This window comes from Ranitomeya variabilis, chromosome 4, assembly GCF_051348905.1.
Source record: "Ranitomeya variabilis isolate aRanVar5 chromosome 4, aRanVar5.hap1, whole genome shotgun sequence".
Lineage (NCBI taxonomy): Eukaryota > Metazoa > Chordata > Amphibia > Anura > Dendrobatidae > Ranitomeya > Ranitomeya variabilis.
The window spans coordinates 246,510,559-246,535,074 of NC_135235.1; the positions used below are offsets into that span (position 1 = coordinate 246,510,559).

Genomic DNA, 24,516 nt, shown 5'->3' on the forward strand with positions numbered 1-24,516 from the left:
TCATGTTTGCTTCTCCCCGTGTTTTCCCCATGTTCGCTTCTCCCCGTGTTTTCCCCATGTTCGCTTCGCCCCATGTTTTCCCCATGTGCGCTTCTCACCGTTTTCCCCCCATGTGCGCTTCTCCCCGTGTTTGCCCGATGTGCGCTTCTCCCCGTGTCTCGCCCATGTTCGCTTCCCCCCGTGTTTCCCTCATGTGCGCTTCTCCCCGTGTCTCCCCCATATTCGCTTCTCTCCGTGTTTCCCCCATGTGTGCTTCTCCCCGTGTTTCCCCCATGTGTGCTCCTCCCTGTTTCCCCCATGTGTGCTCCTCCCTGTTTCCCCCATGTGTGCTCCTCCCTGTTTCCCCCATGTGTGCACCTTTCCGTATGCCCGTGTCTCCCCCATGTTCGCTTCTCCCCGTGTTTCCCCATGTGTGCTTCTCCCTGTGTTTCCCCCATGTGCGCTTCTCCCCGTGTTTCCCCCATGTGCGCTTCTCCCTGTTTTTCCCCCATGTGCGCTCCTCCCTGTGTTTCCCCCATGTGCGCTCCTTCCTGTGTCCCCCTTATCCCCCCATGTGTGCTCCTCCCCGTGTTTCCCCCTTGTGCACTGTGAAGATGTGAGATTGTGGGTTACAAAATCACCTAGGCAGGTGCAACTGTATTTATTCCATGCATCCATGGTTGTACAACAAATCCAGGTAGATGGAAAAATACAATGTCCTCAGTCCATAAGTTCCCAATCTGAGATTGGCAGTTCCACTGGCCCCGTACCAGGCGATCCCCACTGTCTCCCAACATTTGGTTGGCCCACAGACTTTGGTATCTCCAGCCGGTATAGTGTGCAGTCACAGCCTATGTTCCTCCTGACGATGGATATCACGACCATAGCTCATGGATACCCCTCCAGCCAACAATCTCCAAAACTCCATAGACCATCCATCCCAGCTTCGATCCTCTCCCCTCGACGTCCCTCCAAAAACTGCCTGATTCCAACCCTGTGTCTTTCACCCTCCCCTTTAAACATTATTCTTTAGTTCACAGAACAAAGCCCATTCCTTCACCTGGGACTGATGTGAGACCCCCTGTGGTGATGGCTCCCCGGGGTCTACTATCTCCATCCACACAATGGGCCTAGGCTGGTAGAACAATGGATTGATAGGATGATTGCTTACCATTTACCCTTATCCAGGCTACTGTCCAGCCTAAGGGTACTGTCACACATTGAAATTTCCATCGCTACGACGTTACGATTCGTGACGTTCTAGCGATATCGTTACGTGTCTGACACGCTACTGCGATCAGACACCCTGCTGAGAATCGTACGTCGTAGCAGATCGTTTGGAACTTTCTTTCGTCGCTTGATCACCCGCTGACATCGCTGGATCGTTGTGTGTGACAGCGATCCAGCGATGTCTTCGCTTGTAACCAGGGTAAACATCGGGTAACTAAGCGCAGGGCCGCGCTTAGTAACCCGATGTTTACCCTGGTTACAAGCGTAAACGTAAAAAAACAAACTGTACATGCTCACCCGTCGGTGTCCTTCAGGTCCCTTGCCGTCTGCTTCCTGCTCTGAGTGCCGGCCGGAAAGTGAGAGCAGATCACAGCGGTGCTGCACTCTGCTCTCACTGTACGGCTGCACTCAGAGCAGGAAGCAGACGGCAAGGGACCTGAAGGACACCGACGGGTGAGTATGTACTGTTTGTTTTTTTACATTTACGCTGGTAACCAGGGTAAACATCGGGTTACTAAGCGCGGCCCTGCGCTTAGTTACCCGATGTTTACCCTGGTTACCCGGGGACTTCGGCATCGCTCCAGCGCCGTGATTGCAACGTGTGACCGCAGTCTACGACGCTGGAGCGATGATTATACGACGCTGCGACGTCACGAATCGTGCCGTCGCAGCGATGAAAATTTCAATGTGTGACGGTACCCTAAAGGTACCTTCACACTAAAGGCCCCGTCTCACTAAGCGATTTACCAACGATCACGACCAGCGATATGACCTGGCCGTGATCGTTGGTAAGTCGTTGTGTGGTCGCTGGGGAGCTGTCACACAGACAGCTCTCTCCAGCGACCAACGATCAGGGGAACGACTTCGGCATCGTTGAAACTGTCTTCAACGATGCCGAAGTCCCCCTGCAGCACCCGGGTAACCAGGGTAAACATCGGGTTACTAAGCGCAGGGCCGCGCTTAGTAACCCGATGTTTACCCTGGTTACCAAAAAAAACAAACACTACATACTCGCCTTTCGGTGTCCGTCAGGTCCCTTGCCGTCTGCTTCCTGCTCTGACTGAGCCGCCGTACAGTGAGAGCAGAGCGCAGCGGTGACGTCACTGCTGTGCTCTCACTTCTCACTGTACGGCCGGGAGTCAGTGAGAGCAGGAAGCAGACGGCAAGGGACCTGACGGACATCAGAAGGCGAGTATGTACTGTTTGTTTTTTTTTACATTTACGCTGGTAACCAGGGTAAACATCGGGTTACTAAGCGCGGCCCTGCGCTTAGTAACCCGATGTTTACCCTGGTTACCAGTGAAGACATCGCTGGATCGGTGTCACACACACCGATTCAGCGATGTCAGCGGGGCCTCAACGACCAAAAAAAGGTCCAGGCCATTCCGACACGACCAGCGATCTCGCAGCAGGGGCCTGATCGCTGGTACGTGTCACACATAGCGAGATCGCTATGGAGGTCGCTGTTGCGTCACAAAACTTGTGACTCAGCAGCGATCTCGCTAGCGATCTCGCTATGTGAGACGGGGCCTTAAGCGACGCTGCAGCGATACAGACAACGATGCCGATCGCTGCAGCGTCGCTGTTTTGTCGTTGTGTGGTCGCTGGAGAGCTGTCACACAGACGGCTCTCCAGCGACCAACGATGCCGAAGTCCCCTGGTAACCAGGGTAAACATCGGGTTACTAAGCGCAGGGCCGCGCTTAGTAACCCGATGTTTACCCTGGTTACCATTCTAAATGTAAAAAAAAACCCCACATACTCACATTCCGGTGCCCGGCGTCCGCTTCCCTGCACTCCTCCTGCATCCTGTGTCAGCGCCGAACATCTCCGGCATCTCCCACAGAGCAGAGCGGTGACGTCACCGCTCTGCTTTACGGCCGGCACTTACACAGGATGCAGGAGGAGTGCAGGGAAGCGGACGCCGGGCACCGGAATGTGAGTATGTGGTCTTTTTTTTTTACATTTACAATGGTAACCAGGGTAAACATCGGGTTACTAAGCGCGGCCCTGCGCTTAGTAACCCGATGTTTACCCTGGTTACCAGTGAAGACATCGATGGATCGGTGTCACACACACCGATTCAGCGATGTCAGCGGGAGATCCAGTGACGAAATAAAGTTCTGGACTTTCAGCAACGACCAGCGATCTCACAGCGGGATCCTGATCGCTGCTGCGTGTCAAACACAACGATATCGCTATCCAGGACGCTGCAACGTCACGGATCGCTAGCGATATCGTTGTAAAGTCGCTTAGTGTGAAGGTACCTTTAGGCTGCTTTCACACTAGCGTCGGTACGGGCCCGTCGCAGTGCGTCGGGCCGACGTACCGATGCATGCTGTGAAATAAATGCCCGACGTGGGCAGCGGAAGCAGTCTTACGATGCTTCCGCTGCCCCATTGTAAGGTCCGGGGAGGAGGGGGCGGAGTTTCGGCCGCGCATGCGCGGTCGAAAATGGCGGACACGACGCGCAAAAAAAGTTACATGTAACTTTTTTTGTGCCGATGGTCCGCCAAAACACGACGCAACCGTCGCACGATAGTTGCGACGTGTGGCGATACGTCGCAATGCGTCGATAATGTAAGTCTATGGGGGAAAAACGCATCCTGCAGACAACTTTGCAGGATGCGTTTTTTCTCCTAAACAACGCATTGCGACATATTGCAAACGACGCTAGTGTGAAAGTAGCCTTAGCTATACATAAGATCTAGCCTGCTCCTCCTCCTCTGCTCACTGTCACTGAATGTAACATTGATTCCAGAGGATGAACTGACAGCAAGAAAATACCTAATAAAACACAATATAACCGGTGCTCTGTGCTGGAAAAAGTACATGCAGTAGCTCAGTGGGCTCCACTCTATGTCCATTTGTCCTACATTCTTTAGTAAGTGGCCACATCCTCACATGGACTTTTCGTGTTTCCTCCATGTGCGCTCCTCCCCTGGTCCCCCAATGTGCGCTCCTCCCCTGGTCCCCCCATGTGCGCTTCTCCCTGTGTTTACCCCATGTGCGCTCCTCCCCGTGTTCCCTCCATGTGCCTGCAGACTGTGAGCCCTCGCGGGCAGGGTCCTCTCTCCTCCTGTACTTCTGTGTGTCTTGTTTTGCTCATGTTTATTGTATATGTCTATATTTGCCCATTTCACATGTAAAGCGCCATGGAATAAATGGCGCTATATAAATGTATAATAATGTGCGCTCCTACCCGTGTCTCCCATGTTTCCCCACTTGCGCTTTTCCTCATGTTTCCCCCATGTATGCTCCTCCCTGTGTTTCCCCCATGTGCGCTCCTCCATGTCCCCATGTTTACCTCATATGCGCTTCTCATGTTTCCCCCACGTGCGCTTCTCCCTGTGTTTCACCATGTGCGCTCATCCCCATGTTCCCCGTGTTTTCCCCATGTGCTCTCCTCCCTGTGTTTCCCCCATGTGCTCTCCTCCCTGTGTTTCCCCATGTGTGCTCCTCCCTGTGTTTCCCCCATGTGTGCTCCTCCCTGTGCTTCCCCATGTGTGCTCCTCCCTGTGTTTCCCCATGTGTGCTCCTCCCTGTGTTTCTCCCATGTGCGCTCCTCCGTGTTTCACCATGTGCGCTTCTCCCTGTGTTTTCCCTATGTGCGCTCCTCACTGTGTCCCCCGTGTTTTTCCCATGCGCGTTCTCCCCGTGTTTTCCCTCATGTGCGCTCCTCCCTTTGTTTCCCTCATGTGCGCTCCTCTCCATGTTTCCCCCATATGTGTTTCTCCCCGTATTTCCCCATGTCCCCCAGTGTTTAACCAATGTGTGTTTTTTCCCGTATTTCCCCGATGTGCGCTCCTACCCGTAGTTCCCCCATGTGCGCTTCTCCGTGTTTCCCCATGTACGTTCTTTCCCGTCTCCCGTGTTCCCTCCATGTGCGCTCCTCCCCTTGTATCCCCCATGTGCACTCCTACCCATTATCCACATTTGCGCTTCTCCCCTTGTTTTTCCCATGTGCACTCCTCCCTCTGTTTCCCCCATGTGCTCCCTGTGTTTCGCCATGTGTGCTCCTCCCTGTGTCCCCATGTTTCCCTCATGTGCGCTTCTTCCTGTTTTCCCCATGTGCGCTCCTCCCCGTGTTTACTCCATGTGTGCACCTCCCTGTGTTGCCCCCATGTGCGCTCCTCCCTGTATCCCCCGTGTTTCTCCCATGTGCGCTTCTCCCCGTGTTTCCCCATGTGCGCTTCTCCCCTTGTTTTTCCCATGTGCACTCCTCCCTCTGTTTCCCCCATGTGCTCCCTGTGTTTCGCCATGTGTGCTCCTCCCTGTGTCCCCATGTTTCCCTCATGTGCGCTTCTTCCTGTTTTCCCCATGTGCGCTCCTCCCCGTGTTTACTCCATGTGTGCACCTCCCTGTGTTGCCCCCATGTGCGCTCCTCCCTGTATCCCCCGTGTTTCTCCCATGTGCGCTTCTCCCCGTGTTTCCCCATGTGCGCTTCTCCCTGTGTTACCCCCATGTGCGCACCTCCATGTGTTTCCCCCATATGCGCTTCTCCCTGTTACCCTCATGTGCACTTCTCCCCGTGTTTCCCCATGTTCGCCCCTCCCTGTGTTACCCCATGTGCTCTCCTCCCTGTGTTACCCCCATGTGCTCTCCTCCCTGTGTTACCCCCATGTGCTCTACTCCCTGTGTTACCCCCATGTGCTCTCCTCCCTGTGTTACCCCCATGTGCTCTCCTCCCTGTTACCCCATGTGCGCTTCTCCCTGTTTCCCTCATGTGCGCTTCTTCCTGTTTCCCCCATGTGCGCTCCTCCCAGTGTCCGCCATGTTTACTCCATGTGCGCTTCTCCCTGTGTTACCCCCATGTGCTCTCCTCTCTGTGTCCCCCGTGTTTCTCCCATGTGCGTTTCTCCCCGTGTTTCCCCATGTGCGCACCTCCATGTGTTTCCCCCATGTGCGCTTCTCCCTGTTACCCTCATGTGCACTTCTCCCCGTTTCCCCATGTGCACCCCTCCCTGTGTTACCCCCATGTGCTCTCCTCCCTGTGTTACCCCCATGTGCTCTCCTCCCTGTGTTACCCCCATGTGCTCTCCTCCCTGTGTTACCCCCATGTGCTCTCCTCCCTGTGTTACCCCCATGTGCTCTCCTCCCTGTGTTACCCCCATGTGCTCTCCTCCCTGTGTTACCCCCATGTGCTCTCCTCCCTTTGTTACCCCCATGTGCTCTCCTCCCTGTTACCCCATGTGCGCTTCTCCCTGTTTCCCTCATGTGCGCTTCTTCCTGTTTCCCCCATGTGCGCTCCTCCCAGTGTCCGCCATGTTTACTCCATGTGCGCTTCTCCCTGTGTTACCCCCATGTGCTCTCCTCTCTGTGTCCCCCGTGTTTCTCCCATGTGCGTTTCTCCCTGTGTTTCCCCATGTGCGCACCTCCATGTGTTTCCCCCATGTGCGCTTCTCCCCGTTACCCTCATGTGCACTTCTCTCCGTTTCCCCATGTGCGCCCCTCCCTGTGTTACCCCCATGTGCTCTCCTCCGTTACCCCCATGTGCTCTCCTCCCTGTGTTACCCCCATGTGCTCTCCTCCCTGTGTTACCCCCATGTGCTCTCCTCCCTGTTACCCCATGTGCGCTTCTCCCTGTTTCCCTCATGTGCGCTTCTTCCTGTTTCCCCCATGTGCGCTCCTCCCTGTGTCCCCTGTGTTTCACCCATGTGCGCACCTCCCTGTGTTTCCCCTATGTGCTCTTTTCCCTGTGTTTCCTCCATGTGCACTCCTCCCGTAGTCTCCCGTGTTTCTCCCATGTGTGCTCCTCCCCGTGTCCCCCGTGTTTATTCCATGTGCGCACATCCCTGTGTTACCCAATGTGCGCTTCTCCCTGTGTTACCCCCATGTGCTCTCCTCTCTGTGTCCCCCGTGTTTCTCCCATGTGCGCTTCTCCCCGTGATTCCCTATGTGCACACCTCCCTGTGTTTCCCAATGTGCGCTTCTCCCTGTTACCCCCATGTGCAGTCCCCCGTGTTTCTCCCATGTGCGCTTCTCCCCGTGTTTCCCCATGTGCGCACCTCCCTGTGTTTCCCCCATGTGCACTTCTCCCTGTGTTTCCTCCATGTGCACTCCTCCCGGTGTCCCCCGTGTTTCTCCCATATGGGCTTCTCCCCGTGTCCCCCGTCTTTACTCCATGTGCGCACTTCCCTGTGTTACCCCCTTGTGTTCTCCTCCTTGTGTTCCCCGTGTTTCCCTCATGTGCACTCCTCCCCTTGTCCCCCGTGTTTACTCCATGTGCGCACTTCCCCCCATGTGTGTTTCTCCCATGTGCGCTTCTTCCCGTGTTTCCCAATGTACACTTCTCCCTGTGTTTCCCCCATGTGCGCTTCTCCGTGTTTCCCCATGTGCGCTTCTCCCTGTGTTAACACCATGTGCGCTTCTCCCTGTGTTTCTCCCATGTGCGCTTCTCCCCGTGTCCCCCGTGTTTACTCCATGTGCGCACTTCCCTGTGTTACCCCCTTGTGCGTTCCTCCTTGGGTTCCCCGTGTTTCCCCCATGTGCACTCCTCCCGATGTCCCCTCTGTTTCTCCCATGTGCGCTTCTCTCCGTGTCCCCCGTGTTTACTCCATGTGCGCACTTCCCCCATGTGTGTTTCTCCCGTGTTTCTCCCATGTGCGCTTCTCCCCGTGTTTCCCAATGTACGCTTCTCCCTGTGTTTCCCCATGTGCGCTTCTCCCTGTGTTTCCCCCATGTGCGCACCTCCCTGTGTTTCCCAATGTGTTCTGCTCCCTGTGTTTCCCCCATGTGCGCTCCTCCCATTGTCCCCCGTGTTTCCCATGTGTGTTTCTCCCCGTATTTCCCCCATGTGAGTAATATGCGGAGACCTGCCGGGGGCGTGTGGGGGTGAGAGCAGAGCCCCTTGCCACCACAGACAAGCCCACCCTGTATCATCACAAGTTGTCACTGGTTATGAGACCCCCCACTGTCAGTGCAGCCTCCTTTGTACCTGTCCGATCTTTTCTCTCAGATATTAAAGGGCCCAAGAAGTTTCTTCCAGATTTACCATTTGGGAACATGGACAGTGAGAAGGTGGAGGCGCGGAAGAGTCTGCTGGAGGCGTTCCTGCAGGTCAGCGCGTTGTGGGGGGTACGGAGGGTGCGAATGGGCCGGGGGGCGCTGTTTGACATCCTTGAGGGTTTGTCTTCTTACAGCACTTGTGCGCGGTGCCGGAGATCGCGAGCAGCGAGGAGGTGCAGGAATTCCTGGCGCTGAACACGGACGCTCGCATCGCATTTGTGAAGAAGCCGTTCCTGGTGTCCCGGATAGACAAGGTGTGAAAGCTCAGCGCCGGCGGCTCCAGACCCTAAGAGACGTAATTGTCTTCTGTTATCAGTCGACCTGAGAGCGCCAGGAGATCGGCCGCACTATTGTGTCACCATTCACCACATTTATAATTTTAATTATAGGGCAGCGGGGTGACTTGGTGGTTAGCACTGTACGCTGGCACGGTGGTTAGCACTGTATTGTGGTTAGCACTGTACGCTGGCTCGGTGGTTAGCACTGTACGCTGGCTTGGTGGTTCGCACTGTACGCTGGCTCGGTGGTTCGCACTGCACTGGCTCGGTGGTTCGCACTGTACACTGGCTTGGTGGTTAGCACTGTATTGTGGCTCGGTGGTTAGCACTGTACACTGGCTCGTTGGTTAGCACTGTACGCTGGCTCGGTGATTAGCACTGTATTGCGGTTTGCACTGTACGCTGGCTCGGTGGTTCGCACTGTATTGTGGCTCGGTGGTTAGCACTGTACGCTGGCTCGCTGGTTAGCACTGTACGCTGACTTGGTGGCTACCACTGTATTGTAGCTCGGTGGTTAACACTATTGTGGTTCGCACTACGCTGGCTCGGTGGTTCGCACTACGCTGGCTCGGTGGTTCGCACTGTATGCTGGCCCGGTGGTTAGCACTGTACGCTGGCTCGGTGGTTCACACTGTATTGTGGCTCGGTGGTTAACACGGTATTGTGGCTCTGTGGTTAACACTGTATTGTGGTTCGGTGGTTAGCACTTTACCCTGGCTCGGTGGTTCGCACTATATGCTGGCTTGGTAGTTAGTACTGTACGCTGACTCGGTGGTTTGCACTGTACGCTGGCTCGGTGGTTAACAGCAGGATGGCCCAGTGGTTAGCACTTCAGGGTGGCTCGGTGGTTTGCACTGTACGCTGGCTCAGTGGTTAGCAGCAGGATGGTTCAGTGGTTAGCACTGAACGGTGGCTCGCAGCACGGTGGCTCAGTGGTTAGCACTGTGCGGTGGCTTGGTGGTTAGCAGCAGTATGGCTCAGTGCTTAGCACTGTACGGTGACTCGGTGGTTAGCAGCGTGGTGGCTCAGTGGTTAGCACTGCGGCCTTGCAGTGCTGAGATCCTGGGCACAATCCCACCTAGGACAACATCTGCAGTTAGTCTGTATGTTCTCCCGGTGTTTTGTGGGGTTTTCCCCGGGGTCTCCGGTTTCCTCCCACTCTCCATAGACTGGTAGGGGATGTAGTGTGTGAGCCCCGATGGGGACAGTGATGATGATGTTTGTACAGCGCTGCGGTATTTGGTGGCGCTATATAAGCTTGTTAATGCAGTGAGCGGCGTCAGATGTAGACGGCTGGAGAGCGCGTACACGCACCGCAGCAGTCACAGTGTGCTCTGGGAAACCAGCACTGCCAATCAGAAGCGGAGGAAGGTCCCCAATATGCAAATGAGGACATGTAATAGTGCGTCCTAGTCTTGGCCACGCCCACAGAAGCCCCTCATTTACATATGGTGGTTGTTTTCTCAGCTCAGACTCTGCACCACTGTGCCCCCCATGTAGCATGCACGCTGGGCTGACGGACCCCTGTAACTTGTCCTTCCCGTTCCACAGATCGTAGTGAATGCCATTGTGGACACCCTGAAGACGGCGTTCCCGCGCTCCGAGCCGCAGAGCCCGACCGACGACCTGAGCGAGAATGAAGTGGACGGGAAGAGTCAGAATGACGCCAAGAAGAGCTCCAAGTGAGTGCGCGTCAGGGACGTCACCGGCGGCAGCCTGCACCCCGCTCAGTGTACGTCGGAGGGTTGGCAGCTTGTTGGAACAGCCATGGCACGGAGGATGCTGCCTTGCCCCAATCTGCGGAGGCTGCAGCATGGGGGCGCAGAATACAGACGTAGTGGAATTGCGGGTCTCCAGGCGGGGGTACCGCGCGGTGGATCTGCAGAGCATGTAGTCAGCCATCTGTGGCGTCCGCAGGTTGGATGAGAGCCTTGTACCTGGATGTCCTGAAAGCGCCCTCTGTGCAGTGCCCCCCGGCAGATCAGTGCCTGTGTCCCCCTGCGGATCAGCGCCTGCGCCCCCCGGCAGATCAGCGCCTGCGCCCCCCCGGCAGATCAGCGCCTGCGCCCCCCCCCGGCAGATCAGCGCCTGCGCCCCCCCGGCAGATCAGCGCCTGCGCCCCCCCGGCAGATCAGCGCCTGCGCCCCCCCGGCAGATCAGCGCCTGCGCCCCCCCGGCAGATCAGCGCCTGCGCCCCCCCGGCAGATCAGCGCCTGCGCCCCCCCGGCAGATCAGCGCCTGCGCCCCCCCGGCAGATCAGCGCCTGCGCCCCCCGGCAGATCAACCCCGGCAGATCAGCGCCTGCGTCCCTGCATCTCACTGTACACTCTGCGGACCCAGAGAGTTGAGTTCACACTTTGGCTGGTTTCCTTCTTGCTCAGTCTTGGAGATGACATCCAGGTTTGCCCCAGATTCGTAAAGTGTCAGTAGACAAGGGCAGCTGATGATGTCACGGGTGCAGGTGATGATGTCACGGGTGCAGGTGATGATGTCACGGGTGCAGGTGATGATGTCACGGGTGCAGGTGATGATGTTGCAGGTGATGTCACGGGTGCAGTTGATGATGTCACTCTCTAATTCAGTATTGGTCTGGGTCTATAGTATGGCTTGCGCATCATTTGACACTTCACATGCACGTTGCGCCATTTTTTCTGCGCCGTCTCATTAGTGGCTTTGTGTCGTCGTCAGGTCCCGGCTCCGATTCCCATCTAGCAGGATTGCTCCGGTGCTGAGCTCAGCGGATCCGCAGGAGAAGATCATTTACTGCGTGCGGGACGGCAGCACGGTGAGTGCAGGGAATTCATCATGCAGGGTGAGTGCGCGGTGTGGAGGGAAGCTCATATGGATGTGCTCGTCTGCATCTAGCGTGGGGCGCATTTACCCTGCACCCACCCAGGGTGTGCCAGGAGCATGCGCCCAGGGGATGGCCAGGAGCATGCACGCAGGGGGTGGCCAGGAGCATGCACGCAGGGGGTGGCCGAGAAGATGTGCCTAGGGGTGGCCGAGAAGATGTGGCCAGGAGCATGCGCCCAGGGGTGGCCGGGAGCCCTCATAGACCTTTCCTATGAGGAGTCAGGAGGTTATTGGCGGCTTGTGCAGGCGGTGCTGATGCCCCGTGTGCTCCCCCCAGGTGTCCGACCTCTTGTCCGTCAGCGGGATTGAGTCCTTCATCCAGAAGCAGGAGGCGCTGCTGTCAGCGATGGCGACATCCCAGGATCCGCCTGTGGGCGACACGCGGGCGCAGCTCATCACCATTAATCCACCGGCAGCAGGTAGGAAGGAGCGGGCAGTAACCTCAGTACGAACCCCATCGTCCCCTGGATTTGTACTGGATGCTGGAGGCTGTGATTGCTTGTACTTGTGGTGCAGGTCTGGAGGGCAGCCTGTCGGCCGTGGCCCTGGAGGTCCTGTGGCTGCTGATGAGAGAGCAGTGGAGCTGGCTGTGCACAGACGCCGTGCAGCGGGTCAGCCACCTCCTGTGCGGCAGCCTCATCCAGAGGTGAGAGCGGCTCCTGGTGCTGCTGGGGGGACGCGCTTCTGTCTGTGGAGTAAAGGGTTTCCAAGAGACCACCATCATCTGCAGCACATCACTGACAGTCTCTCAGTGGTTCGCACGCTACATGGGGACGTAATTAGCACTGTATGGTGGCTCAGTGGTTAGCAATGTACGGTGGCTCAGTGGTTCGCATTGTATGTTGGCTTAGTGGTTAGCATTGTACAGTGGCTCAGTGGTTAGCAATGTATGGTGGCTCAGTGGTTAGTATTGTGTGTTGGCTCAGTGGTTAGCATTGTACGGTGGCTCAGTGGTTAGCAATGTACGGTGGCTCAGTGGTTAGCATTATGTGGTGGCTCAGCGGTTAGCACTGTATGGTGGGCTCTATGGTTAGCACTGTATGGTGGACTCTTGTAAGCACTGTATGGTGGGCTCAGTGGTTAGCACTGTGCGGTGGGCTCAGTGGTTAGCACTGTACAAAGAGGTGGGATATGTGGTTAGCACTGTGACTGTACGGTGGACTCGTTAGCACTGTATGGTGGGCTCAGTGGTTAGCACTGTATGGTGGGCTTAGTGGTTAGCACTGCACAGGTGGCTCAGTGGTTAGCACAATTACCTGGCAGTCTTGGGAGTTTCTCAAATCCCACCAAGGACAACATGTGCAGTTTGTTTGTATGTTCTCCCCGTGTTTTGTCGGTTTCCTCCCACACTACATAGACTTCTAGGGATGCAGGTTGGGAGCCCCGATGGGGAGAGCGATGATGTCTGTAAAGCTGTGGAATTACTGGCGCTAGATAAGAGAAGCCAAATAAATGAAGCTCCGCCTCCCATAATCCGCTGTGTGTCGCCCCTTGTCTCGCTTGTCAGGTGGCTGGAGGTGCAGGTGGTGAACTTCACGTGTCTGCAGCGGTGGGCGCTCTACCTGCGCCTTCTCCAACAAGCCGTCTGGCCGGGGGGAAAGTTGCGGACTCAGCCCCGACCGCTGCGAACGCCGGAACAGAAGGAGGCCGCGCGCACACAAGCCCTGCACAGCCTGATGGGCGTCCTACCAGGTGCGTCACCTCCCCTCCCTCATCCCAAGCCCCCGCGTGCTGGACTTCACCCATCTTCTGTCCACAGATCTGGTGCAGGAGATGCTCGGCGAGGAGAAGTGTCGGCTCGTCTGGAAGGTGGTGCTGGACTCGCTGCAGCACCCCCAAATAAACAGGTGAGGGTGCTAACACGGAGCCCGAGTGCTGCGCAGCACAGACCACAGCACCATAGGTGCTGGTATATACGGTGCTCAGGATAAGTGAGTACACCCCCTGTGTTATCAGTGCATTATATATACAGTACTCAGGATAAGCGAGTACACCCCTGTATTATCAGTGCATTATATACAGTGCTCAGGATAAGTGAGTACACCTCCTATGTTATCAGTGCATTATATATTCAGTACTCAGGATAAGTGAGTACACCCCCGTATTATCAGTGCATTATATATATACAGTGCTCAGTATAAGTGAGTACACCTCCTGTGTTATCAGTGCATTATATATTCAGTACTCCGGATAAGCGAGTACACCCCCCTGTATTATCAGTGCATTATATATACAGTACTCAGGATAAGTGAGTACATCCCCCTGTATTATCAGTGCATTATATATACAGTGCTCAGGATAAGTGAGTACACCCCCTGTATTAGCAGTGCAGTATATATACAGTGCTCAGGATAAGGGAGTACACCCCGGTATGATCAGTACAGTATATATACAGTGCTTAGTATAAGTGAGTACACCCCGGTATGATCAGTACAGTATATATACAGAACTTTTTCCTGACAATTCTCTGTTTCACAGAACATTTCCTTCTTAACAGACAGGGAGGTTATAATATAACCTATCACAGAAGCTTCAGTTTTACTCTAGTTAGGTGAAGCAGAAATGAGTACACCCTTAATAACTCCTCCTTCTAGTATTGTGTGTGACCTCCATGATGTGTGAGGAGACACTGAGTCTTCTCTGCCTGGAGGTACAAGGTGAAGACCTATTACAGCGTCCATCTTTCTCCAGAACGAGCTCTAGAGCCTGGATGTCAGAGGGAGAGTGTTATACAGAGCAGTTCATGGTTGGCTCAGTGACCGCCGAATTCTGACGTCCTGCAGCCGGGGTCCTGTGGCCAGCATTTTTCCAGACAAGGTTCAGGACCTTATTAATAAACATCTCCACTTCGGTCCTGCTTCTACAAAGGTCTTTGGTTCTGAAGTTTTGAGGTTTGTTTAGATGCAGCTTTGCAGATGTCCTCTGTGCGGCCATGTCCTTATGAAGAGGTTTTCTCATGACAACCCTACCTCACAAGCCTGACTTGTGCTGAGGCCTGTAGAGACTGAGCTGTAGCTCTTCGGGACTTTCGCTCCTGGGATGATTTGCCTGGAATGTTTCCTCCTTGTGAAGCATCTTGCTCACTATTTAAGTGTATGGATTTGGCCTTCCACCCTTCCCAAATTGATGGGCAACAGCAGTTGTTTCTCTGATCGTTGCTGGCATCTTTCCTCCTCGGCATTGTGGTAACGCTCCTGACTGCTCCAGACCAGCAATCTGCCAGAACTTCTGCTCTTACAGGGTGGCTCACACTGACTGGGCATTGGATTAGCAGCACCAGGCAGATATCTGCCCTGCTAATTCCTAGGGAAGGAGTAAAGATGTACTGAATTTGTCACACTTGGCGTCTTCATGGTCCCGTTCATCATGTCGATTTTACGAAAAATCTGAACACAATGAAGAATAGGGTGCACAAATAAATCCAAGAAAATAAATATATCACTATAGAAGGGTGCAGCATAATGCAAGGAGAAAACAATGATAAAATAGACCAAGGCATATAAAATGCGCACACCTGGATATAGAAATGCAAAGTACAATTTTACTGACACCAAAGAGCACAAGAACACTTATAAGTAAGGAAACAGCGCCCGGCATCGATAACAGAAAAGTGATCCGCTATAGATACAGATGTAACCACAATAGGGAGTCATTCATGATGCCATACAAATATGTACACATAGCATGGCATGTAGGAGACACAAGGGTTAACAGCCGAGCATACACCTGATACAGGTACATGATAATAAACAATACAGAGTAAATATAATAGCGCACAATCAATAGTGGCCCCCCATCAGATGGTGCTGCCCAAACAAAGCAGAACCTCAGCACCCCAATACGTATGATGGCAGAGAAAACCGTGCATAAAGCTCGGCACTGGAATGATGGTCCAAATGAAATCTACATGTGCATACGGAGGGATAGTAGACCTACATACACCCGCAGGACAGAGTGGAGCAAGAGGTATTCAAGCAAAAAGGTCTCCGTGGAATGGAAGGAACCTTGTGGTAAATCCCTACCGTGATAATCATGCCAACAGAGAGGTATCAAAAGAAGCCAGGGGCGTGCGGGAGAGTCCCACGCGTACCGCTGCACATGCAGCTCCATCAGGGCAAGGTGCTGACTGGTATATAAATGGTATCAAAGAAATAGAAAACTGGTTACCGGTGTGTCCAGCAGTGGCCCAGCATGATCATGAAAGGGGCTGATTGGCAACCAGCTGATGCATGTGAAGGAGGAGACGCACAGCCATCGGAGTGAGCAGGAGATCCCGAGTGACGTATGGCCGGGGTGGGTGCAAGCGCAGAGTAAGTGTGCTGGAGAACTCGGCCGATAGTAGATATAAGGTCAGCATATGCGCAATGCAGTGGCGAACCTTAGATCAACACTTCCAAAAATCATGATCTTCCAAAGGCCAGATTAATTCTGTCCTGATCTGTGAAGCATACAATTTGCAGAGGTTGTACTTAGTTTTTTCTGTCACCCATGACCGCACCAACGAGAGAAGGGATCCGCCCTTCAGGTCCAGGAAACCTTCAAGATAAAAGTCTCTCCGGATCAGTGGTTTCCTGTCCTTGATGGTGGACCTTCTTGGATGGCAGCTGAAGATAGGATGGATTCCCAGACCTGAGTTGTCCAAGTACCAGCAGGGCACAGTCTCGGCTGCGGTGGCGCTGGAAGCCCGGTGGGATCTTGTCCATTGGACGTAGCGTGAGTCTGCGGTGCCAGTACCGCATGTTGTCCTGGAAACGCACTTCCTGGATGCTTGCTCACAAGGAACAAACCGGAAGTCGCACCCTGATGACGCGCGCCAGTTCCTTTTACCCGGAATTAACTTCCAGGAGTGGGTACCAGAAGCTGAAGGAGCGCGCCGGCCGGCAGATCTCCGTGCTACTAAGTATTTAAGGTAGGATAACTGGTCAGGCAGGGGCACATGTAATATTACAGTTATGGAATCACAGCAGCCCTCTGTACAGCACCTGCAGCATACAATGCAGCAGCAGTACTTGGAGCTGGAGCATCAGCTGCAGCGTCTCCAGCCATGGTGCTAGAAGCTTTCTCAGCAAGGTCAGCCATGTCTGGGCAAAGGTGGTCGCTACAGCGAAGTACACAGGACCAGGGACTCCAGAGATTCCAGGTCTAGTTGGCACAACTCCAGCGGAGTACGCAGGACCAGGGACTCCAGAGATTTCAGGTCAAGTCGGCACAGCTCCAGCGGAGTACGTAGGACCAGGGACTCCAGAGATTCCAGGTCAAGTTGACTCAGTTCCAGTGGAATACGCAGGACCAGGGACTCCAGAGATTCTAGGTCAAGTTGGCACAGCTCCAGCAGAGTATGCAGGACCAGGGACTCCAGAGATTCAAGGTCAAGTCGGCACAGCTCCAGCAGAGTACACAGGACCAGGGACTCCAGAGATTCCAGGTCAAGTCGACACAGTTCCAGTGGAGTACGCAGGACCAGGGACTACAGAGATTCCAGGTCAAGTCGGCACAGCTCCAGTGGAGTACGCAGGACCAGGGACTCCAGAGTCCAGGTCAAGTCGGCCCAGCTCCAGTGGAGTACGCAGGACCTGGTGACTACAGGGATTCCATTACAAGTTAGCACAGCTCCAGTGGAGTACGCAGGACCAGGGACTACAGAGATTCCAGGTCAAGTTGGCACAGCTCCCGCAGAGTACGCAGGACCAGGGACTCCAGGGATTCCAGGTCAAGTCGGCACAGCTCCAGTGGAGTATGCAGGACCAGGGACTCCAGAGATTCCAGGTCAAGTCGGCACAGCTCCAGCAGAGTACGCAGGACCAGGGACTCCAGAGATTCTAGGTCAAGTCGGCACAGCTCCAGCGGAGTACGAAGGACCAGGGACTCCAGAGATTCCAGGTCAAGTTGACACAGTTCCAGTGGAGTACGCAGGACCAGGGACTCCAGGTCAAGTTGGCACAGCTCCAGGAAAGTATGCAGGACCAGGGACTCCAGAGATTCCAGGTCAAGTCAACAAAGTTCCAGTGGAGTACGCAGGACCAGGTACTCCAGAGATTCCAGGTCAAGTTGGCACAGCTCCCGCAGAGTACGCAGGACCAGGGATTCCAGGTCAAGTCGGCACAGCTCCAGTGGAGTACGCAGGACCAGGGACTCCAGAGATTCCAGGTCAAGTCGGCACAGCTCCAGCAGAGTACGCAGGACCAGGGACTCCAGAGATTCCAGGTCAAGTTGACACAGTTCCAGTGGAGTACGCAGGACCAGGGACTCCAGAGATTCTAGGTCAAGTCGGCACAGCTCCAGCGGAGTACGAAGGACCAGGGACTCCAGAGATTCCAGGTCAAGTTGACACAGTTCCAGTGGAGTACGCAGGACCAGGTACTCCAGAGATTCCAGGTCAAGTTGGCACAGCTCCCGCAGAGTACGCAGGACCAGGGATTCCAGATCAAGTCGGCACAGCTCCAGTGGAGTACGCAGGACCAGGGACTCCAGAGATTCCAGGTCAAGTTGGCACAGCTCCAGCAGAGTACGCAGGACTAGGGACTTCAGAGATTCCAGGTCAAGTTGACACAGTTCCAGTGGAGTACGCAGGACCAGCGACTCCAGAGATTCTAGGTCAAGTCGGCACAGCTCCAGCGGAGTACGAAGGAGCAAGGACTCCAGAGATTCCAGGTCTAGTTGACACAGTTCCAGTGGAGTACGCAGGACCAGGGACTCCAGGTCAAGTTGGCACAGCTCCAGGGAAGTATGCAGGACCAGGGACTCCAGAGATTCCAGGTCAAGTCAACACAGTTCCAGTGGAGTACGCAGGACCAGGTACTCCAGAGATTCCAGGTCAAGTTGTCACAGCTCCCGCAGAGTACGCAGGACCAAGGACTACAGAGATTCCAGGTCAAGTCGGCCCAGCTCCAGTGGAGTACGCAGGACATGGTGACTACAGAGATTCCACTACAAGTTAGCACAGCTCCAGCGGAGTACGCAGGACCAGGGACTCCAGAGATTCCAGGTCAAGTCGGCACAGCTCCAGCGGAGTACGAAGGACCAGGGACTCCAGAGATTCCAGGTCAAGTTGACACAGTTCCAGTGGAGTACGCAGGACCAGGGACTCCAGGTCAAGTTGGCACAGCTCCAGGGAAGTATGCAGGACCAGGGACTCCAGAGATTCCAGGTCAAGTAAACACAGTTCCAGTGGAGTATGCAGGACCAGGTACTCCAGAGATTCCAGGTCAAGTCGGCCCAGCTCCAGTGGAGTACGCAGGACCTGGTGACTACAGAGATTCCATTACAAGTTAGCACAGCTCCAGTGGAGTGCGCAGGACCAGGGACTCCAGAGATTCCAGGTCAAGTTGGCACAGCTCCTGCAGAGTACGCAGGACCAGGGACTCCAGGGATTCCAGGTCAAGTCGGCACAGCTCCAGTGGAGTACGCAGGACCAGGGACTCCAGAGATTCCAGGTCAAGTCGGCACAGCTCCAGCAGAGTACGCAGGACCAGGGACTCCAGAGATTCCAGGTCAAGTTGACACAGTTCCAGTGGAGTACGCAGGACCAGGGACTCCAGAGATTCTAGGTCAAGTCGGCACAGCTCCAGCGGAGTACGAAGGACCAGGGACTCCAGAGATTCCAGGTCAAGTTGACACAGTTCCAGTGGAGTACGCAGGACCAGGGACTCCAGGTCAAGTTGGCACAGCTCCAGGGAAGTATGCAGGACCAGGGACTCCAGAGATTCCAGGTCAAGTCAACACAGTTCCAGTGGAGTACGCAGGACCAGGTACTCCAGAGATTCCAGGTCAAGTTGGCACAGCTCCCGCAGAGTACGCAGGACCAAGGACTACAGAGATTCCAGGTCAAGTCGGCCCAGCTCCAGTGGAGTACGCAGGACATGGTGACTACAGAGATTCCACTACAAGTTAGCACAAGCTCCAGTGGAGTACGCAGGACCAGGGACTCCAGGTCAAGTTGGCACAGAGTACGCAGGACCAGGGACTACAGAGATTCCAGGTCAAGTCGGCACAGCTCCAGTGGAGTTCGCAGGACCAGGGACTCCAGAGTCCAGGTCAAGTCGGCCCAGCTCCAGTGGAGTACGCAGGACCTGGTGACTACAGAGATTCCACTACAAGTTAGCACAGCTCCAGTGGAGTACGCAGGACCAGGGACTCCCGAGATTCCAGGTCAAGTCGGCACAGCTCCCGCAGAGTACGCAGGACCCAGGGATTCCAGGTCAAGTCGGCACAGCTCCAGTGGACTACGCAGGACTAGGGACTCCAGAGATTCCAGGTCAAGTCGGCACTACTCCAGCGGAGTATGCAGGACCAGGGACTACAGAGATTTCAGGTCAAGTCGGCACAGCTCCAGTGGAGTACTCAAGATCAGGGACTCCAGAGATTCCTGGTCAAGTCGGCACTGCTCCAGTGGAGTACGCAGGACCAGGGACTACAGAGATTCCAGGTCAAGTCGGCACAGCTCCAGTGGAATACGCAGCACCAGGGATTCCAGGTCAAGACGGCACAGCTCCAGCGAAGTACGCAGGACCAGGGACTCCAGAGATTCCAGGTCAAGTTAGCACAGCTCCAGTGGAGTATGCAGGACCAGGGACTACAGAGATTCCAGGTCAAGTCGGCACGGCTCCAGCAGAATAGAAGATTCCGCTGTCTCCAAACAAGAGTTTTTGGATGAGCTTCTACCTCCTGTTCCAGTACCCCTTTATATCCTCTGAGTGGTGCGTGATCTGTGAGAAAGTCCACCCTGTTAATGAGGTTTTCTATTTCTCTCTCTTTCTCTTTCACCCTCTATGACTGTGAAAATGCTCTACAAAGTCTGATCATCGAGCCTGTCTGCTTTGTGGCCAGGGGATAGCCAGGACATGGCCTAAAAAATGATGTCAGTCTTGCATAGAGGAGACGGTTTAAGATGAGTCCCCGAACTTCTCTTCTAGTTTAAAATCCCTCATTAGTACAGGTTCCCAGGCTTGTCCATGCAAAACAACGAGCAGGATCCATGCTGTAACTTGAGTGAGCTGACTCTTGCCATTCTTGTCAGACTCCGCCAGATTGGTAGCCAGGTCAGCAGCCTTGTCCAACTCAGGTTGTAGAGCCGTCTAGTTAAAATGCTGGCCGGGGGACATACAGGCGAAGGGGAAGTTGTGCTCTCTACCGTAGGAGAATATTTATTTGGTACTGCTCTAGATGACATTCTTGAGAAGGTGGGAGATAAGAAGGGGTTTCCAAAACCTCCATTTTCATCCTTCAAGCAGCTCTTTCTGAGGAAGATTTTTTTCTGAAAAAATGGCGTTCAGAGAGCAGGAAAGGTGGGATGACCGATCCAAAAGAACTTAAGGATTTCTGTTCGACATTCCCTCCCAGGAGTGCAGAAGACCTTGAACATGACTATTCCCCAGGTGGGACGGCTCTCTCCCTTCCAGCCTGGGAAAAAATTTGCTCTAGTGCCTGGGTCCTCAGCATGATAAGATTAGGATTGAGGCTGGAGTTTCTGACCATCCTCCAGGGACATTTGTGATAACTGCTCCATAAGCATCTCCGCCAGAACAATAGGCGTTAGAGACAGAAGTTGTGAATCTGTTAAGGAAGAACGTCTTGCTAGAAGTTCCTCTAGAGCAGTTGGGGAAAGGATTTTATTCACCCCTATTCCGGATAAAAGAGCCAGATGACTCCTACAGGGTGATAATCAACCTAAAAAATGTTAACAAGTTCTTAAAAATTCCCACGTTCAAAAAAGAGTCAATGAAATCTGTAGCATAACTACTGTTCTCTGGATAGCAGTACTCAATCTAAGGGATGCATATTACCACGTGCCAATACATGCAGATTTCCAAAAATCTGCCTGATTCCAGCGGTATTAAGGAAGATCAGAGAAGATGGAGCAAGAGTGGTTCTCATAACCCCCTTCTGGTCCAAGAGACCTTGATTCTTCTGGCTCAAGAAAATGTCAATCACAGAGCCCTGGATTCTTCTGGAAAACCCAGACCTTCTATCTCAAGGGCCTATGTACTGTCCTCAAGTGAGGGGGCTGCATTTAACAGCCTGGAACTTGAGAGGTCGTTGCTAGAAGGTAGGGGGTTCTCTTCAAATTTTGTTTTCCACCCTACTGGGTAGCAGGAAACCAGTTACCACGAAAATATATGGTAGAACATGGAGGAAGTTCTATCATCCACAGGGTCTACTTTAGAAGAGAAGGTACCTCTCAAAGTGATCCTAGAGTTCCTTCAGAAGGGACTAGAATGGGGACTTTCGGTCATTACGCTAAAGGTTCAAGTGTCGGCCTTAGGTGCACTATAAAACTACAACTTGGCAGAGAACAAGTGGGTGGCTAGGTTCATAAAAGCGTGTGCTAGAAGCAAACCTGTCCTGAGTTTTGGAGGATAGAGTAATCTTGAAACCTGATCTGTCCTTTTTTTTACCTAAGATCATATCGAAGTTTCATAGATCTCAAGTAATAACATTACCAGGATGTAAAAAAAGATTTCATGCCTTAGATGTCAGGAGATCCACTATGCAGAATTTAGCAGCTGCAGAGTCATGGAGGAAGGATAGGGCTCTATGCATCTCCTTCCAGTGCGGCCAGAAAGGGCTCAAAAGGTTTTGATAGTACCTTATCGAGTTGGATTAGAGAGGCTATCAAGCTAACCTACATGGAAGCAGGTAGAGTGGTGCCAGAAAATCTAAAAGCCCTCTCTACGAGAGCGATGGCAATGTCCTGGCCAGCAAAAGCTGACGTGTCCATCAAGCAAATCTGTAAGGCTGCGTCTTGGTCTTCTCCTTCTACCTTTTGTAGGCACTATAGACTGGATCTATCTGCCTCTTCTGACCTCATGTTTAGGAGAAAGGCTGTGGTCCCTCCCTAGCTTTCACTGGTTCTCTGTAATTCTCTCACTGGTGCTGTCATGGGTGACAGAAGAACACGTATATTACTTACCGGCAATGTGTTTTTTCGGAACCCATGACAGCACCCTTATATTCCCTCCCTTTACTGAGCTGATAACCTTCTTTGTGTGTGGTTTAGGTCATTCACTTATGGTGACCATTTAAAAAAAGAAAAAAAAATGTTTTATATAGGTGTGTACACTAATTCTGGAGTTCCTCTTGTGCTCTGTAAACCTACTGATGCAGAGAGAATTTGCACCCTTTTTATCTAGAAGGTTTCCTGTCCTTGAAGGGTGGATCCCCTCTCTCGTTGGTGCTGTCATGGGTTCCAAAAAAACACATTACCGATAAGTAATATACATGTTTTCTCATGGTTGTACTACGGAGCAACATGTGCGGGGAATAAATAATCTCGGAAACCACGGCAGGTGATGGGGGCACATGTAATAATGGTCTCTAGTCCGTCACACATATGTGCCTAGTGCTGTTCCGAGGCACTGTTGAGGGGTCAGTTGTGGGGTCTTGTGGTTTGTGCTGCTGTGGTCACTGACGCTTTCCTCTCCGCAGGCACCTGCTGTACTGTATATGGGACGTTCTCCTAGAGAGTGTGACAAGTGATCGCCCCTCGGTGGATGACGCCGGCGCCATGTGATCTGTTTTTGGACAGAGCAGTCACCATAGATTGATGGCATGGACACAATCAGTGAGCAGGCGGGGGGGGGAGGAGCACCCCCTCATGGATCTTATTTACCAGTGCCACTCCACCGGGCCCCCTCATGGATCCTGTTACCAGTGCCACTCCACCGGGCCCCCTCATGGATCCTGTTACCAGTGCCACTGCACCGGGCCCCCTCATGGATCCTGTTACCAGTGCCACTCCACCGGGCCCCCTCATGGATCCTGTTACCAGTGCCACTCCACCGGGCCCCCTCATAGATCCTGTTACCAGTGCCACTCCGCCGTGCCCCCTCATGGATCCTGTTACCAGTGCCACTCCGCCGTGCCCCCTCATGGATCCTGTTACCAGTGCCACTCCACCGGCCCCCCTCATGGATCCTGTTACCAGTGCCACTCCGCCGCTCCCCCTCATGGATCCTGTTACCAGTGCCACTCCACCATGCCCCCTCATGGATCCTGTTACCAGTGCCACTCCGCTGCGCCCCCTCATGGATCCTGTTACCAGTCCCACTCCACCGGGCCCCCTCATGGATCCTGTTACCAGTGCCACTCCGCCGGGCCCCCTCATGGATCCTGTAACCAGTGCCACTCCACCGCGCCCCCTCATGGATCCTGTTACCAGTGCCACTCTGCCGCGCCCCCTCATAGATCCTGTTACCAGTGCCACTCCACCGCGCCCCCTCATGGATCCTGTTACCAGTGCCACTCCGCCGCGCCCCCTCACTGGTTCTGAGCACTGTTTGGCTGACCCCCTGGGCCCACACAGGAGGGATGTGCACCGCCACCATGTGATGATGGATGTAAAGGCCCCACCCAGTATAGAAGGAGACCCCCAGTCCCCCTCTTAGCTGCTTCTGGAATAACTGGGAGATGAGCGGCCACATCGTACAGAAGCAGCTCATTGTGCCGGTGGCAACTGACAACCTGGGTGGGAGATGGATGGCGATTGGTTGTCATCAGATAAGGAACGGCTCAATGGAATCTTTACAAAAAGACGACAACATGAGACTGAACTCCACAAGGAAGGGTGGTTTAAGTAAAGAATGGGTTAAATGTATGTTATATAAGCGGGGGTCACAGGTTGGCTCCACAGCACAGCTGAGATATCTTCACCATTTATCAGTTACCAGCTTGGGTATCACCGGCGTGTGGCGCCCAGGAGCAGCATGTGGCACCATCGCTGCACGCCGTATCGCCCTCTGTCCTCCTTCTGGAGTTTTATTTTTCTTCTGCTTTTATGTATTATTTTATTTAGTAAATTGCAGGGAACCTGATGAGTCGTCTCCTCCATGTGCAGAGCCGGGAACTGCTTCGGGGTAAGAGGCGCTGAGCGACATAAAGTATAAAGTACCACGGATGGGTGTTACTACATTATAGCGATTATATTGGTACTGTGTAGTGATGAGTGAGTATACTCGTTACTCGAGATTTCCTGAGCACGCTCGGGGGTCCTCTGAGTATTTTTTAGTGCTCGGAGATTTAGTTTTCCTGCCGCAGCTGAATGATTTACATCTGTTAGCCAGCATAAGTTCATGTGGGGATTCCCTAGCAACCAGGCAACCGCCACATGTACTCAGGCTGGCTAGTAGCTGTAAATCATGCAGCTGTGTCAACAAAAACGAAATCTCCGAGCA

General features: G+C 53.8%; 1 protein-coding gene across 3 annotated transcripts in view; it reads left to right on the plus strand.

Moving 5' to 3' along the window:
• The window catches only part of SNX19 (sorting nexin 19), a 70,315-nt gene extending 46,159 nt beyond the window's left edge, over positions 1-24,156 (plus strand). For 2 of the 3 annotated variants that reach the window (XM_077249351.1, XM_077249353.1), the window contains exons 5-13: positions 8,167-8,267; positions 8,351-8,470; positions 10,046-10,176; positions 11,183-11,279; positions 11,625-11,766; positions 11,864-11,993; positions 12,855-13,039; positions 13,107-13,194; positions 22,772-24,156. In XM_077249351.1, coding sequence (XP_077105466.1) covers positions 8,167-8,267; positions 8,351-8,470; positions 10,046-10,176; positions 11,183-11,279; positions 11,625-11,766; positions 11,864-11,993; positions 12,855-13,039; positions 13,107-13,194; positions 22,772-22,856 — 1,079 coding nt within the window. In that variant the 3' untranslated portion in view covers positions 22,857-24,156. Of the gene's footprint in view, positions 1-8,166; positions 8,268-8,350; positions 8,471-10,045; positions 10,177-11,182; positions 11,280-11,624; positions 11,767-11,863; positions 11,994-12,854; positions 13,040-13,106; positions 13,195-22,771 lie in introns of those variants that run through there. The other variant, XM_077249354.1, reaches the window with a different exon arrangement.
• The last annotated feature ends 360 nt before the right edge of the window (positions 24,157-24,516 follow it).